This window comes from Chaetodon auriga, chromosome 10, assembly GCF_051107435.1.
Source record: "Chaetodon auriga isolate fChaAug3 chromosome 10, fChaAug3.hap1, whole genome shotgun sequence".
Classification (NCBI taxonomy): domain Eukaryota; kingdom Metazoa; phylum Chordata; class Actinopteri; order Chaetodontiformes; family Chaetodontidae; genus Chaetodon; species Chaetodon auriga.
Genome location: NC_135083.1, coordinates 4,351,637 through 4,369,622, shown reverse-complemented (window position 1 = coordinate 4,369,622; position 17,986 = coordinate 4,351,637). Strand labels below are relative to the sequence as shown.

Genomic DNA, 17,986 nt, shown 5'->3' with positions numbered 1-17,986 from the left:
TGTGATGCACATGGGCGCAAAAAGACTTTTTCCATCAAGCTAACATTGTGAAAGAAGCCCTTGTTTTTTTTAATTCCCTAATTTCCCCCGCAGGTAATTAATAAAGTTATCTCTTATCTTGAATTTCTATGGAAACTTTTTTTTTCCACCATCACAACTGCTGTGAAGTGACTCCTTTCACTGCCAGAATTTGATCCGTTAAGTCTGACGACATTTGGAAAGTTTAGAAGAGTTGCACAATTGAATCATCTCATCTCAATTCAAGTTAGCGGTGAGCTAAACCGGATGTTAGCCAGCTGGGCCAGGAGAAGTCTCTGGTGTAGTATGCATTCATCTGGGTAATTTCTTTACCACAAGAAATGACTTTTTTTGACCTGATCAGCTTCATTGATTTTTGTAAATATATCCTTATTGTGAATTTGATGCAGCAACAAGTTTCAAAGACTGGGAAAGTCTCCAAAAACACCTGTTTGGAACATTCTACAGGTAAACAGGCTCATTGGTAACAGGTGATAGTATCATGATTGGGTATGAAAGGGGCATCCTGGAAAGGCTCAGTTGTTCACAAGCGAGGATGGAGAGAGGTTCACCACTTTGTGAACACATGATTGGATGAAGAAGATTACTGCATGGGCTCAGGAACACTGTAAAACTTGTTGGTAAACAGTTTACAAATGACTGGGTTCAGTTTTAGTATAGAATTTGTTTCTATGTTCTGGTATTTTATTCTTCCTAAGTCTGCATTTAAGTCTGCATTTATGTCTGTATTTATGTCAGGTGTCTGATTCTCTTTGTGAAGCACTTTGTCATGTTCTGCGCTGTAAATAAAGTTACTTACCCCTAAAAGGACAGTACATTGCACAGCATTAATGAGAATGGCACTATTTTACTCACCAAACATAACCAAAATATACATTTTACCCATAGCTGCCTTTGAAATGTGAGGAGCAGCTCTTAAATGTCAGGAAAGACAAATTCGCTCCCCTCATTTATCATCTTTCAAAGCAAACCTCAAGCCTGGCCTTTAGACTTGTTATTTGATGCATTCTACTTGAAACTTTTTCACAGAGGTTATTTTGAGGTTTTGAGGCTCCACTTAGGCAGTCTTCTCACAAAATGGCAGCTCCATTTATAAATTCATACATCCCAGGAACTCCACACCAGCAGGGATTACAGCTTGTTTCAGTCTTTGAGCTCGTTACTGCCATACTAATGCTGTCTGATGCTAACGTTCTCCAGAGTTGACTGAAGTTGGACAAGTCATTTTTTGTTAAAATGTCAGTATATTCTCTGTGTTTGGTTTCACCTGTACAATAGTCAAAATTGCAATTACGAAAATGAAGAAATTATGTTACATCTATTTTTCTGTGTGAACTAAGAAAAGTTAATACTCCTGTTCCAATGTACCCGACGCTGTTAGCCATTGCTTAGCGCTCTCTGTGCTTTTACTTCCTGCATTACTACTTGTCGTGATGACTCATGCTAACGTACAGAGTGCTGAGATTACAGGACAGCTAACGCTAGCTTCACACTCTCCTTTATTTAGTCTGGAATCGATATTGAGTGTGTAGCAACTGCCAGTGACTCAGATGTACCATTTAGCGGGAATATGTGCTAGCATTAGCAAGCTAGGCCGCCACTTAGAATACGCATTTAACTGTACAGGACCTCCAAAATCTTCAGTGTTGTTAATGGACAGACAACTTAAACTGCACAATTAATCAATGCTACGATTGCTGAAAAACACGTTATAGCTGTTAGCTGTAAGCTAGGTAGCAACAGACGTACCGTCAGTATTTACGCATGTGCGTGCTATTGTGTGTGTTTGAGGACTTGAATACATGGCTGCGAGTATTTTACAAGGTATCAAAACTTTGGTTTCTGTGTATTTGTGTGTAAAACTATGCACCTCAATATGCACATGTTTGGTGTAATGAGCAAGCGCTGGAAACGACAATGTCGGGCTTAGTTTATGTTTGGTTAGCACTGCTCAGCCGTGTGCCAAAGTGTTAAATAAAGGTGTTAAATAACTACAAATGAATAAATAATTTGCTCCTATAGTTTGTGTTTTTAATGTGTTAATGCTATTATTTGACATATCTTTGGTCTAGATGTTTAGCATACCTCTTGAGCCTTTGGAACTGTCTTTTAAGTGTGTATGGAGATATTCTGCAAAATGAAGGTCATGTGAATATAATTAAATATATTTTAAAAAAATGGCTTTACAGCCTTTGCGGTGCTGCAAAACTTTATATTTCCTCACGCAAAAAGTAGGGACAATTCAAAATATCAGTTCAACTTTAAGTTAGATACTTATCAGGCTAACAGCTGGAGCTAAAGACACACGTTCGGTCTCTACCTGCGAAAGGTAACGAAGACTCTTGATGAAAGAAATCAAGCACAGCATGAGCGGAAAGCAAGAGGATATTCAGGGAACGTTTTTTGAGTGATCTGCATTGATGGCTGTCTGTCTCCCTAACTCAGACGCAGGAGATGATGAGTTTTAAAATTAATTAGCATTACAGTGTGTGCGTGGTGCTTTCAGGGACCACGTGAATATCCCCCCCCAGCTCTTGTCAACATTTTCAGAGTTGGCGTGCCATGCGGTGGTGGTGACAAAATGGATGCAAGGACACTCACCTCAGCTGAAACGATGAAGAAAACTAGGAGAGCAGCTAAATGCAGACACTTTAAATTTATAGACGCCTGAGCGTTGAAGCAGTTATGCTTCATGTGTTGCTGTTAAAATAAACAAAGTTAATTCTGTGCGTCTTTCAGCCTGACATAAATCTTCATGTGATGTAATGTGTTGCATCTTTAATCTATCTCATCCTCCACTGAAGCACGCCTCTCTCTGATGACGACGCTCCTGTTCACCTCAGCTTCAAGGTTGCACCCTGTGGAGATTGGCAGGTTTTATAATGACTTCCTGCTGATCCCGAATGAATGCGAGCACTGTCTGAGAGAGCAAGAGGGATTTGTCATGCATGTAAATCGCCAAATGGGGTAATCCAAGTGGAACGCAATACCTCTGGTTAGGGAAGCATTAGACTGATGAAACAGCCCAAGAAAAAAAGAAATTCCTAAATTGTCCCGTGAGTAGGTGTTATTAAATATCTTTATTATTTTGTATGGGTTTAATTTAATTTAGCTGTGGAAAAAAGGAGTTCCACAGATTTGCAAAATGTCCCTCGAGAGGTCAAAATCATCAGAGGGTTTAGTCTGTTTCGACAGCGTTGCTCTAGAGACGTCCGTCGGTTCATCGGTCGGCCAGAACACTTTGGTTCAGACTTAGATGTCAAAAAAAAAAAATCTTCTGAGTGCATTTGTTTCTACAGTCGGTCACGGTGCCCAATAGACGCAGCCAACTGATTGATCACCTCGCCACCATAAAGTTCGCATTTCAAATGTCTCAATGACTACTGAGCCCTTAAATTTCATCGTTTATATCATCATATGGTATTATTTAGCACAGAAATCCTCTAATAAATAATAAACAACGAGACCTTTATATGAGGCTTCAAAGCGAAGAAAGGAGTTTTTTCCTCTCTTCGGTGTGGAGAATCAAACATTATCCGTTCCAGCAATTTGTTTACCAATGTCATTTATTAACAGAAATCTTAAGCCCTTTCTTTTGTGTGTGTGTCAACAATTCATACATTAATACGATGCTGTGGTGCTTGAATCCTTCGCCGTCCACTCCTACGTCCTGCATAAAGGACCTGCTGCAAAATGATGTTCTTGTCCTGGCACTGAAATGCATGAGTAGGCTTTATGTTACACCTATACTCTGAACGTGTGAGTCTGCAGTTTTGCAGCCGTATACACTTATGTTTTTATTTTCTGTCTTCTTGTTGTCTGTACTGGTTTGTTTGAAAGGGAAGTTCAATTAAGGGAAAAGCTAAAATCAGCCATAAATTACAGCCACTGATGGTCAGCAGTGCATAGAGTGAAATAAAGCTGTCCTCGCTAGAAATGTGCCCCGTCCCCTTTAATAAGCCGCAGAGGTCGAGCCTGTTTGTTTTTGTGCATCCTTGTTTATTCAGGTAGTGTGGCCGTGGCTCATGTCCATGCACGGCCTCCTCTGTGGCATGTGCCAACCCACTCACATGCCGGCCAAGTCCACCCACTCCCACTGCCCCCTTTATCCACCTGCCACTCTGTGTAGCTCATCAAAGACAGAGAAAAAAGCCTTATCTTATCTTCAAACACTGTCTACCTAAATGAAATGCCCCCAGCCTTGTGCATGCATGTGTGTGTGTGTTTTGGCCCAGTTTCTTTTATGACTGTTTGTCTGTGTGTGTGTGTGTGTGTGTGTGTGTGTGTGTGTGTGTGTGTGTGTGTGTGTGTGCCTGATTGCTCTCTGCTTCCCTTGTATCCCGTTCCCCAGGTAATAGGAAACTTGGAAACAAACGGATGCTGGACTGATTGCCTCTTCACTGTCCAACAAAATGCTTCGGGGGTAAATAGGGATATTTTTTTCTTCTTGATGGAGCCTTGTTTTCTTCTCCTCCACAAAACTTTTCTCCTTCCAAAGTGCTTCCGTTTCATTGCGATATTATTCATGCCTTTTACTAAGAGATCAAAGAGCTGAAAACACTGCATCAGACCAAACCCAGAGACCCACAGGTATAATAATGAATAATAAGTACACCTCCACTGTTCCTGCAAATAGCAGCAAATGTGATGATAATTGCAGCCAATTACTCTCCTGTTGCCCCCTGGTGTTTTGTCAGAGCTGAACATATGGAGCCTTCAGCAAGGAGGCAAAATGACATGACTGCAATGTTATTCGTCCCTCCATCAGCAGCAGTGGTTTAAAACAGAGACAACGAAGACGTCTAAAAGGTACATTATCTTTATTGGAACCCAGTGGATGTCATTAATCTGAGACAGCTGCGTTACAAGATGGGGAGAAGGTGAAAGGAAAGGCGTTTGAGAAATGCAACAGCACCTCGCCATATTTGAAAGACTTGATCTCATCGCACTTGTGTCTCATGTTTGTTAAAGGAACAGCAGACGTCAAACTCTCATTGGCTTTCTTGCTGAGAGTTAGATGACAGCCCTTTGTTTTAATTATTCATACAAAAAAACCAAAACGAAACAATTCATGGTATTATAATGGATTATGACATCTGGAAGGGTACATTATCATTAGCGGAACCCAGTGGATGTTATTAAGGTGAGAGAGTGCTATAAGGAGGTGGAGACGGGTGGAGGAAAAGCAGACAAGTAAAGAAAGTGAGATTTATTGCTGAGAGTTAGATGAGAAGATTCATATCACTCATATCTGTCTATTAGGATGAATACTAAGATACAGCCAGGAGACAGTTAGCTTAGCTCTGTCTAAAGGTCTTTATTCTAAGCCAAGCTAAGCTAACTATGCCCTGGCTATGGCCTCCAGTAGAGAGCCAAATGCTGGTGTCACGTCCATGATATTCTCTGTTGGTCTCACTAGATATCTTTTCCTATCTATTAATGCTTCTACCAGCCTACGTCTTGGTCACAGCTTGTTTGTGGACCTCGGACTCCGCTTAGCCCTCTTGTTTGTCTGATCTGGGCTGACTTCTGTGAGTCTCCTCTCCTCTTGAGCTTGTTACATTTATCTTCCAATTTAACTCTCAGCAGCAACACAGATTAGAATATTCCTCAAAATATCACATCATCACAAAACGACTCTTCACAATTTACTCTTTAAATCTAAATCTGTGTGTTTTTCTGTGCGCGCTGTTGATGTCAGCGCGTAATGACAGCACTCAGTGTATACTGTATCACAGGTGTCAGACGGGGTTGAAGCAGCCTGAAACCACATCTCATCATAACAGTTGGCGAAGCCGCTGACGCACGAGCACAACAAACACGATGCAATTTAAGCAGACCTCACAAGGACATGAGCGGCGCCGTGTCCAATCGGGTCCCATAAAAGAACACTATGGAAATACCAACTTGTGCTCCGAGGTTATTGATTTCATAATTAGTCTGTGTTATGGCTCCCTGGTGACATCAGGGGACAGCAGATACTTGCACCCTTCCTCCCCTTCTGTAGCCTGTGGTGGAAAGACATCAGGTGGTGTGTGACAGGGTTATTGAATTTTCTAAAATAACCCACTCTCGTTTGCGTAACATTATTGCAAAATAACCTATTTCCAATTTTGTAAAACATAATTTAAACAGCTGTAATAGCGGCATGGCGGTGGAATATCTTCTGTGGCTCATTTTCAATAAGCTGCAGCAGAGAGGAGTGCAGGGATGAGCAGTGAAGCTGACTGAAACACTACTCAAGACTGTGGGATTCAGTTGTTTCACCGCCATAAATTTATCTGCAGCCTCTGCCTCGCTCCAAAAACATGCGCTGTCGGGAGGGAAGAGACGACAGAGATATTATTCTCTTTTCTGAATATCATTATTAAACAAAATGCACGCGCACATTTCCTCAGGCGTGGTTTTTCATCTCACACCAGACAATTTTGGCATCACTTATTATGTTTTTATGGGATAAAACCATAAATGTTTTAAGGCAGTAACTAATCCCTGATTCTCATGAATTAGTTAGCTGTGTAGTTATGCTCGCTGGCAGTCAAGTTTTTCTTTCATTTTTTTTTTTGTGCAGCAGTCTGGACTGCAGCACTCACTCAACAGGAACAGTCGTGGCCTCAGGAGATTATTTGACAACTTAGTCTAATGAGCTCTCTCTCACTTTAAGCCAATGTGGAGAAGTTGTGTTGTATAATAAACCCTAAACCCTATACTGTAAGTATTTCTGTCAACCCAAAAACAATCATGATAGTCAGAGAGCTGCTTTGTTTGTACCAACAGGGAGCGAGGAGCCTCGGTCTCAGTGTGATTTGCTGAGCGGCAAAACACGGCGTGCCTCATTTGCAAATTGCCAGGTGTGCAAGTCTTTTCTCAGAATGTGCTATAAGATATGCATGAGATGGAAAATGATGCTTGTTAGCTTTGATAGTCGGATCATTTGAACTTGTAACTCTAACCCAAGTTTTCTCCTTCAACTGTGAAGCGATAGGCGTGTCAGACACTGTAAGAGAGGACAGACCGTCCTCCCGGGGAGAACGACAGCGTCGCTCGTTGCAGCAATGACGAAACGATGTCCTCTAGCAGTCGTAGGAATTACAATGAGAGCAACGGAGGAGGTCAGGTGATGGTATTTTATTCCCCTTGTCAGGACTGTCTCATCCACTGTGTGGGTCTCACATGGTCCCATAGAAAAGCTCAGGGAAGCGTCTGTGTGCTGCTCTTTAACAGAGGGACGTACGTTTGAAAACCAGCCACTCACTCTTCGTCCTTGAGGTTCTTTCTCTTGCATGGCCAGAAAAATAATGTTTGAAAACACTTTGGATGAAGCATAAATGTCACCACTGTGGCCACTGGGTGGGAAAGAGATGCAGTCCAGTTGTCACAGAGCATCGAGTCCCGGTGGGTATTTCCTGGCGGTGGTAATGAGCCCAGTACGGTTTGGTGCATCACAATGAAGCGAAGAAGACGATGCAGTGGAAAACTTACTTACACTCACTCACGAATGTGACATTTATGTCTAATTGGGAGTGTTTTCAAACAGTCTCTGTCAAAAGACGTCAAGGATGAAGACAAACACCTCCCTCAACAGAGACCTTAATAATGTCACTGTTATTCCTGTAACCACGGCTGTCATGCTTACAGTAATAAAGACTTGTAACCTTAAGGTTCCTCTCTTGGCACTGATTCATGTCATGGTCCGGTTGTGTCTCTCCCCCATCGCCTGTGTTTCCTGTTTGTTTTCTGTGTGTGTGTGTGTGTGTGTGTGTGTGTGTGTGTGTGTGTGTGTGTGTGTGTGTGTGAGCGAGCCTGTCAGGGCGTGGCTTTCCATTCCCTCCGGCTTCAAATCACCTGTCTCATCCTGCCAATCAGCTTGCACACCTGCAGCTCATCAAGCTGCTGCAGTATATATTCACCTGCTCAACACATCACCAAATCGTTGGCTTTACCACTGCGTCACCGAAGTTATGGCAGTCCGCATGTTTCCTCGTGCCTCAGCTTCAATTTCCTCTGTGATCTCCGCCTGTCTTGCCCAGCATACTACCATTCTCTCCGTCTGTCCCGCTTCACCCTGAACTGTGGATCAGCTCTCCAAATCCTCCCCCGTCATCTTATCAATAATTGAACCTCCCTGTCTGAGTCCTGCTTTTGAGTCCCACTTAACAATTAATTCCCTAAAAACTAATTTCTGTTCATCAAAACTGCATTTTTAGAAGTTTTTCCACGAAAAAATCTCTTCATGCCTTAAAAGGCAGATGTGTCTTTGCCCTAATTTATTATGCATGCATCTCTGATTATGCAAATAGTCCCTGCCATCTCCACCCACCCCTCCGCCTCTCGGCCACAGTTTGAGCGTACTTTCCCACCTGCAACACCTTCAAACACACGAACGAATCAGGGCTTTTCAGAAAGCCCTGATGGAAAACTCCCACGTGAAAGATGCACATGAATTACCAAAACTTATACTGCTTATCTACTAGCAGCTTCTGAGGACGACTTTTAACCTTGAAACCTTTATCATGACAAGTTTTTCTTCATGAACAACCCCAAAGTTGCCATCACTGCTGCTGTTAGCTGACATTATCAAGCACACTGCATATTTGTTTGGAAACAGTCAACGGATAAAACACATGAAATGCATCTGTTTTCTGAAAAAATGGCCACTACAAATCTTGGATTTTCACATCCTTTGGAAATACATGAAGGTTCACCATTTCTCCTTTTGCAACCCTGCAACCGGAAACAACTGCAGTGTTCTCACGTCATAAAATACATTTATTTTCAGCTGTTATTTTGGAAGGCTCAGACAAAGAACGTGCCGTCCATAAGCGATGAGCAAAGACGTATTTTATCTTTAAATCTGACTAAAACATACAGCTCTGTTCATCTCTCTGTTACTGAGTCTCATGGATCCACAGTGTCTTCCTCCTGCGTGGACTATTCCTCCTCTCTGCCATCCTAACACAGACGCTGCTTAACACTCTTTTCTTTTTTTTGTACAATTCTCACTGGAACAAAATGGACCGCCACCTGCTGCCAGCTGCTCTGGGACTCAACATTTTGTTCCTCTGCTCTTCCTCGTCGTGATGGAGACGAGCGGGCCTGCGGCGGTGTCACTCATCTCCCTGCGTTGCCTTCCGGACGCTGCACAGGGATGAGAAAGCCTTTGAACAGCTGTGTGCAGGCAGAAGCAGCTTTTTGGGTCTCCAAAGACCCCCTGCTGTAAAATGACAGCATGGTTTCATGCGATACTTGACAGGCCTGCGTCTGCCATGTTTGATTAGATTTGGGTGTTCCTTAAGAGCATCCTCTGTGGCTGACAATGTGACAAAACACGAGCTTTGGATCTGGGCTTGAGCCCTTGTTATTCTGGAAGATGGGTGTGATAAAGCCCAGCGTGCACCTTGCTGCTGCCATCTGCTCCTTCTCTTCTGCTTGCCTGACAAGACTTATGTTTACATAAAAGCACTGTGGCTCCTCTGCTAACCACTCCATGTTAACATAGCACTGGCAGCATGTCAGACACAATGCATTTCTGCATGAATGTCAGTGAGCAAACACTCTGACTTTATCACACTGTGCACTGCGTGTGCCCGTCAGTGTTTATCTGTTCAGAACAGGAGTCTGCCGAAAACGTCTGGAGATTAAAAAGCAGGGAAAATATTATCAAGCAATTAAAACGTTGATCTTAATATTCAGATCCTGCAGTTATCCTTGATGTGAGTTTAAGTTTGTGGCAAGGGCACAGGAATCCTTTATTATCTATCTGCTGATATTAGATCCTGTCCTTTTTCCAGGGGTAGTTTGTTCTGGGAAAGAAAAATATTGATCTTAAAGGTTCCAGCTGAAAGTATCCCCTCAGAATAATCCATCTCAGTAATTCAAACCAACTCGAAATTATTCTGTTTCAGAATCAACAGAGCAGCAGCAGCACCTTTCCATTCCTCCAGAATCCTCAATGAGGACGCCTCGCTGTCAAATCAAACAGCTTTTGATGTCGTTATGTAAGACAATTAAACTGAATTTATGAACAGTTTTAACATCAATAATTCCCCAGTGCATTAATATATTTATTGTACTGCAATGTCATACTGTGATGATATAATGCGGAATATAAAAATGAATTCACTGTTGATGATTGGAAACTGCACGGCTGCAAAACAAACCAGCTCAAACATGCTGTCATTGTTGTTCGCTTGCTGTGTGATTCCAGTAAAACATTTTAAGGACTCTGCTGCCATTAAAATGGCTGATGTTTGCAGTAAAATGGTTGATGGGTGAGTCAACTTCCTGGTACCCGTTTTGGATCACTCGCTCCCGTCAGAGCCTGACAGCCGTCCTGCTGAGGCAGGTGCTTTATGTTCATTTCCCGAACAATTCAATGCGCTGATTAATTGCTCCCCTCAGAGCAAAAGGCTGAAAAGCCAGAACAAGGCCTGCAAAAATTTATCAAACCACATTAACATCAAATGGGACTGACTGGCAGTGTAAAGTTGACAGTCTGGGTCTTTTTACTGTGCAGTTTTATAGTTCATGATGCAGATTATGCTCTGCTGTGTGTTTTTGTCTTTTGAAGAGTAGGTTACTCATATTTTCACATGAGAAACATGCAAATGCACACAAGTGGAATGCAGAGTTGTAGGATTCATTTGAATAATCTGGCTGAAAACATCCAGAAATACCCTCCCTCCGAGATTCAAGAAGGAAACCCAAGTGAGGGTAATTTTTATTCATCATGTTTGGAAAATAAATAGCTTCATCTCATAATAATCACAATGCATCTTTAGACAGTAGCACATATATCATCAACAGGGAAATTAGCTAAAGTCATATTCAAAACTGTGTTAAACTGTGAGGGTCCGTCTGCATTTTTGCAAGGGCTCGTGGAAAAAACTGCACTGACAAAACTTGGCTAAACGAGTACAGAAATGGCAAATTGAGATCTGTTTGTGTTGTTGTGGAAAACCAGGTGACACAGAAAAGGGTATGTAAAAAGATCCATTACACTAAATTAGACACTGCTGCATGAATAGTTCTGCTTTTCGTCCCTGGTCACTCGTTTATCACAGTGTTCATTTTAGAAGCCGAAGGATCAAAGATGAAAAAAGACAAAAGCTCAGCATGAGGAGGTTACTGCTGACATGTCATGCATAAATGATAAGGGCGGTAACAAATGACAGCAATAAACACGTCGACTGAATGGCTTGCTTCCTAAATTACAGCCTTATTCATTAGTCGGCTGTGATCGTTAGTAAAACCGTAATAAACTTCTTCTCATGATTGTAAGCACTCGGAAAGGTCAGTCTGTGAGCAGTTTCAGTGAGGATTGTCATGTTAGAAAAATTACACAAATTTACAAAGAGCCTCCCTGAAAAAATATTACAAGTCGATCCGAAAAAAATGTCCCTGCTGGCAAACACGGCCTTAATTATACTCACAAAAACAAGAGCTAGAGGGCTGATAAACACATCCTGCCTGGTGCTGCGATCAATATGTGACCTGCATGTCAGTGATCTCAGCATCAGCGCTGTCGTGTTTTCTCAAACCATTGTCCTCGTTCGTCATTGTGCTATCGTTAGTCTGTGCATCACCAGCCCTCTTTGTTAATACGCAGTTTCCCAAACTGCTACAGTCAAACCAGCATCTGAGCCATCTGGCCGGAATAGAAATTCCTCCCACAGAACGATCTTCTGCCTCTTCTCTACCACCCGGTAGCAGGAGAAGTTTCTGGTAAACACTTCACATTACATGGACGGGGCAGGAGGGAGCCTGAGTGGGGTACCGGTGAAGGGCAAAGAGAGGAATGTGTTACTGTAGTGCTGCAGAATCGCCTTCTTTAAGCTGCGTTACTGTCACACCAGAGAGGTTATAAATGTAAACATGTTGTTGTTGCTGTCGCTGACAAAGTTGATTTGGCACTGCTCCAGGCTGGCAATATCCCCAATGTCCAACTCTGATAACAACTGAGTTGGGTCTGTGTTTGTTGTTAAAACCTTCTGTTTCTCCTGCTGCTGTTCTACATCCTGCACCGGTTCTTCTACCTCCTGCTTGTCGTCTTTGCTGTCCTCCTCCTCCTCCTCCTCCTCCTCCTCTTCCTCTGTGATGGAGCAGAGGCGGGTGGCAGTCCCGGGGTTGTCGGCGGGCGGTCTGTAGTGGCACTGCCCGTTCAGCAGCCTCCTCAGTGGCATCAGGGGCACCACCTCCTCACCCAGCAGCTGCTGCTGGCAGTGCCGGAAATCGCTCTGACGCTTCAGACGCTTGAACTCGCTGAAGGCGGAGGTGGCGTTCTGGTAGAGGCTGTGGGCGATGGCCTGGGCCTTCTCCGACTTGCTAACCAGGACGGCGTGACACCGGAGTACCACGGCCATGTTCTTGACCTGGTGCCTGTAGATCCAAGCCAGGATCTTGGGCCGGCACGGGTCAGCATTGCAGTAGGTGATTCTGTTCAGAGAGTAAAGATGGATGGGCTTCTTCTTCCCGGATTTGTCAGCACTCATCCGGATGCCTTGCGGTCCCACCGTTAACCTCATCTTGACACTCTGCTCCCCGTAGTTGCTCCTCGCCCAGATCTTGGCCACTGCCTCCTGGGTGCAGCCTTCCCCCTTCGCCGTGATGGTGACCACGCTCCCCAGGTAGCGCACATTGTAAACAGGCTCCTCTTTGTTCAGTTCCACCTTTTGCCGTTTGGTATGAAAGATGCTGCCCACCCAGTCGAAGGGGCAGTCCGGCAGCAAGTCCGGACAGGAGCGCAGCAGAGAGGAGAGGATGGAGTGGTAGGTCAGCCCAGTCCCCAGGCTCTTGGGTTTACTCTTGGCCTCATCCTCCACCAGGACAAACTTATTCCTCCTCCAGGGCAGCATGTTGTGGGGGGAGTTGGAGCGAGCGAGCCCCTCAGCCGCTGCTCTCGTCAGCTCAGGAACGGGAACGCCGGCGTGTGCGAGGCGGAGAGGAAAAGCAGAGAGAAGCTGCTTCTCGAAGCACAGAGGAGAGACTGAGAGCTGCGAGCCTCATCCAGCCCGTTCCCCCGCTCGCTCCTCCTTCCTCTCCTCCTCCTCCTCCTCCTCCTCCTCCTCTTTCTCCTCTGGTGTTTGCATCATGCAGCGCTGATCAGTGCAGGAGTCGTACAGCCCGGCGCTCAGGCACCCTCAACCCCCTCCCTGCTTCGTTGTTGTGCTTCCAAATGGCTCCCTACCAAAGCATTATTTATCCTTCCAGCTTCGCACTGAGGTGTCACTGTATTTTTGTTTGTTGTAAACCGGAGGAAGAGGGTACATCGCCTCCTCATCCTCTCTCAGGGGACTTCTGCGACTTGTTAATACTGGTGTAAAAGTAAGTCAAGTCCATTGAATGTAATTAATTGTTCTGTTAAATGTTTAGTGTGATGTTTACGGGAGCATGTTAACAGAAACACATAATCGCAACCTGCTGTTACTCTCAAGTCTTTTAAAACATGGAGGAACACTGAATAGCAATTACATTCAAGCCTGATTACTTGATAAAAACAAATGACAGAATTTCAATCGTTAACACAAACAAAAAATGCATTAAATATATACTATATATAATATATGGTTAAATAAATTATAGAGTAGACACAAAACTTAAAGCGATTTTAATGAATAATTCAAGAGCAACTCGAAGGAAGTTTGTGGAGTTAAAAATAATTTGTCAGCACTTTCCTGTAAAGATTCAGAGGATGAAACATAAATTATGCATCTGAAATAAAGCGTCCCAGTATATTTGTAACTGATACTGAAAAAATGTAGAAACTCTCATTCCTGTCTCTACATTTTGAACTAAATGTATTTGCATTATTTTCACCAGGAACAGTTTGGGGATTTTTCTTCCAGTACAGGAAGTGATCAGGAGGTTGATGGCCGGTCAAAAAAAAAGCACTTTGGTTGAGGTAAGGGAAAGATAGTGGTTTCAGTTCAAGGTGAATAAAGTAAAGACATCCTGCCTCGTGCTTCAGGTCACAATTGACTTTTTAGTCAGGCTCAGGAGAGGGTAACATCCATCTGACAGCTGGTCCACTGATTGGTCCTCACTGGAACTCACTTTGATGATCAATTTATCCAAAACTTTATGACCAAACACGAACAAAACTTAACGCATTCCCATCAGCCTCAGATATAATTTGCATGTAGTGCTAATGTTAGCATGCTAACAAGATAGTGAAGTCATACTTGTTTAGCTTGTGGGTGTCTGGGGCTCAGTGGTAGAGCGGGTTGTTCACCAGTCAGAGGGTCTGTGGTTCGATCTCCAATCTCCATGTCGAAGTGTCCTTGGGCACGATGCTGAGCCCCACATTGCTCCCGTCCTGCCATCGGTGTGTGAGTGTGCATGTGTATGAACGGGTCGAACGGCAGTCCATTTACCACTGAACTTCAGCATGTTAACATTGTCTGTGTGCGCACGTTAGCACGCCGATGTTAGCATTTAGCTCAAAGCACAGCCTCACAGAGCTGCTGACAAGGCTGTTTTGTCCAAGATTAAGCAAGACCAACATTTTTCTCAAAACATAACCCCCTGCTGCGAATGTGGAAACATAACCATGAAGAAAAGTTAATCAAGCTTAATTTAATTGCAGATATTCTACTAAACAACATTGAATACTGTATGGGAATAAATAAAACGCGTCGAGTGAACAGTTTGCAGATGAGTTAATTATCATCATTGATTAAAGGCTTATTATGCACATAAAAAAATCAGGACGGCGTTGTTTCCCCAAAAACATGTCTGCTACTGCAAATTAGCAGCATAAATATTTAATTTCCAGCAGATTGTGTTGAAATTCAGTGCAAAGTAGGAGAGAACATGGGTGAACATCTGTCCCATATTAATGCTGTGTGTCCAAACAGCTGGCTGACACTGTATAAAGAGGGCAGACACAAGGCGGCTGCTCTCTCAGTGGAGGGATTCTGGTGCAATGAATCACACGAAGAATCATCTGTGTCTGTGCCGACCAGCGTGGACTGAACTGTCGTGTGCAGATGGTGGATGAAGTTCTCTGCTGAGAGGTTAGTTACTGTGGCAACACTGGAAAACGAATCTCTTTTTCTAACCCTGGTGTGTGTGTGTGTGTGTGTGTGTGTGTGTGTGTGTGTGTGTGTGTGTGTGTGTGCTGTGAATGAAATGAAAATGAAAAGAGAAGTAAATTGCTTGAGAGACACTATCTCACACGTAGATGGGATTTATTCCAATTATTTAAAGGAGAGAGAAAATATAAGCGCGGAACTGTGTTGAATTTCTTTTCTGTTCTTGTCTGTTCGCTTCTCTTTAAAACTCCCTGTTATTATCAGCGGCTGAGGATGAAAGCTGTGAGGAGCTTCTCTGTAAACCACACACGTCGCCAGAGGGCATATGGCCAAATTTAAAACTGTTTGGAAATGGTGAAAACTGATTTAATGTTTTGAAATACTCCGGGCAGTCTCCAGAAAGGAACTACTACCCCGTAGGAATGATTAAGAGACTTTTGCTCTCAGTCTACTTGGATGTTTAGTGAATAAAGAGTGGAACTATGATCTGATCCAGGACGAGCTGCTACAGTATCTGCTTGAGCCTCCAAAGACACTGAGATTGAGAGGCTTTATACAAACAGCTGTGGTCCCATAAATCACCTCTGTGATGCCAGATAGTTCATCTCTAACCACAGAAGATTAACGCAGACCCCAATATGCTAAATTGAAAAAATCCATCATGATTTGGCCTTTACAGAAATGGATGCAAGTATTCAGTATTGACTTATCTGCCACCCGAGTCAGCATCCTGTATGAGAGGGCTGTTCAATGAAAACAGGAAATGTCTCGACTCGTTTGTGCATTGCGTGGCCGGTCTTTTAATCTCCTGGCTGATAGTTTACGTGGAAGTAAGAAACAACTTGTTTGTACGACATGCTGCAAGAGAAAAGCAACATAATATAATGATTCATGCATGAATTCAATTAAAGAGTTTACTCCTGTGAACACTGTGGGCTACACAAAGATAAGCTGTGTGAATAGAGTACATTTTAATAAAACCCCCAACTCATTTCTTATGTATGCAAATGAGCATGGTTAGAATGTTAGCATGCTAACCTTTGCTAATTAGCTCTGATCAGGAAGTACAGCTGGGGCTGATGTCCTTAGTTTTACTGGATGAATTGCAGTTAGAACCTGATGATGGCGCTAAATGCATCATCCAAGTAGGCCACTGTCATCACTGCTAATACATGTTGAGATATTTTACTGTCAGTGAAAACTATGACTTACTGGAGTCACTGGGAAAGGTCATGACATCCTCTGGGCACCATGAATATCTGTATTAAGCTGAACTCTAATACATCCAAAAACTTTGGAGAGATTTCAGTAAAACACAAAAATGTCACCCTAATGGTGGCACTAGAGGAAAAATCAGATGATTGCCAGAGTCAGTAGGCTTCATCCTCTGGGGAGCATGAACATCTGTAGAAAATATCACAGCATTTAGATATGAACAGACTGACATCGAGGAGCCGTCCGTGGAGCCATGTCGCTATCGTGGCTAAAAAACTGCACATTTCAAAGAGATTACAAACCGATCTGCAGCTCAGCCCTTTGCTCCAGAGTCGTCCTCGTTTCCTGTAGCTCTACCTTCATCTCTCTCTCCTCCAGTCGAACACACACATCCCTTATCAACTCACACAAGCGACTCTGGGTGCAGAATGCTATCATTGCGATCCAATTAGTTTTATCGGAGTGACACCCCTGCCTCACCTCCTAGATTCTCCTTCCTTACCCTTAGTTTCTTCTCATTGCTCTAGAAGACATCCTTTTATCCAGGGCAGTGTATGCTCCATATTTCTGTCTAGCAAGGCAGCCTAATTGAATTGGGCTCTCTCTTCATCACGCTACACTTACCGAGCCCGGTGTAATCAATGAGAGGGGCCTTGCGGAGAAGGTCTCGGCTCTTAGATGGTTGATTTATGTCTGTACGTGACGGCGGCAGCGAGGCAGCCCAGCGCGCAGAGGGAAAGATGACAGAAAGGACTACTGTGCTCTTCATATATCAGACTGCAACGCCAACACCCAATCAAAAAAAATAGATACACATCTCACAAAAAAATGATAAGAAAATGTCACGAACACTCGAGCTGAAGTCATTTCAATGTTTACAAAAAAAAAGAAGTAATGAGCCTCAAGCGATGGAAATCAGAATAATTTCATTCCCACGCTGCGGATTCCCATGAGCTTCACTGAATACATAATGCCGTCCAAGTGAATCATTGTTTAATGAAGAGGGAGAGTGCTGGACGTTACATGCAGGAGGCTCCTTTAATCAGGAGAACAATACAGTACCAGGAGACCCACAGGTCAACTCCTCCTCATTTACCCCTGGACTATACCGCTGGGAGTAAGTGGTTTGTTAGTTTGCATGTAGGGTCAAGGAAAGAAGAAGAGCCAATTAGCCAAGAGCTAATTAGTGCAAGTTAAGATGAATAATACATGGCTTCAGTTTTTGAGTGTTTAAGGATTAATACCCCTCTCGTAGCTGTCTGGTAAATATGAAGATACAGCAGGTGGTTCAGTCAGGTATAGAGAATTTTAAAAGAATACATACTCAAATTTTGGGGAATTTGCTTGTTTCTTGCCAAGAGTTAAATGAGAAGATTGATGCCATTCTCATATCTATCAAGCTAGAGCCAGCAGATGGTTAGCTTAGCTTAGCATGAAGTCTGAAAACACAGCGTACCAGCTAACCCGGCTGATAACAAAACAAATTCCCCAAAATGTCAAAGTATTCCTTTCTAAAGCTCTGTAGTCTCAGTTTCTGCTGTTTAAAAGCACCCTTTGTATCCATACGTAAACTCCATGCTGAGATTAAATCTATACATTCATAGAAACGCAGCACTTTCTATCATTCCTTATGCACACTGTGATAATTGGACGTGACTGATTTCCCCATATTGTGTATCATTAACATCATTAGTGTGTTG

At 43.2% G+C, this 17,986-nt stretch overlaps 1 protein-coding gene across 1 annotated transcript; it reads right to left on the bottom strand.

Moving 5' to 3' along the window:
- Positions 1-10,747: 10,747 nt before the first annotated feature.
- On the bottom strand, positions 10,748-13,199 carry fam43b (family with sequence similarity 43 member B). The gene has a single exon (XM_076741797.1). The coding sequence runs from the start codon at positions 12,891-12,893 to the stop codon at positions 11,886-11,888; it is 1,008 nt and encodes a 335-aa protein (XP_076597912.1). The 5' UTR covers positions 12,894-13,199; the 3' UTR covers positions 10,748-11,885.
- Between the last annotated feature and the right edge of the window lie 4,787 nt (positions 13,200-17,986).

What these genes read in the sequence shown, in the direction of transcription:
- fam43b (XM_076741797.1), bottom strand. Translation starts at nt 12,893, where the DNA reads ATGCTGCCCTGGAGGAGGAATAAGTTTGTCCTGGTGGAGGATGAGGCC.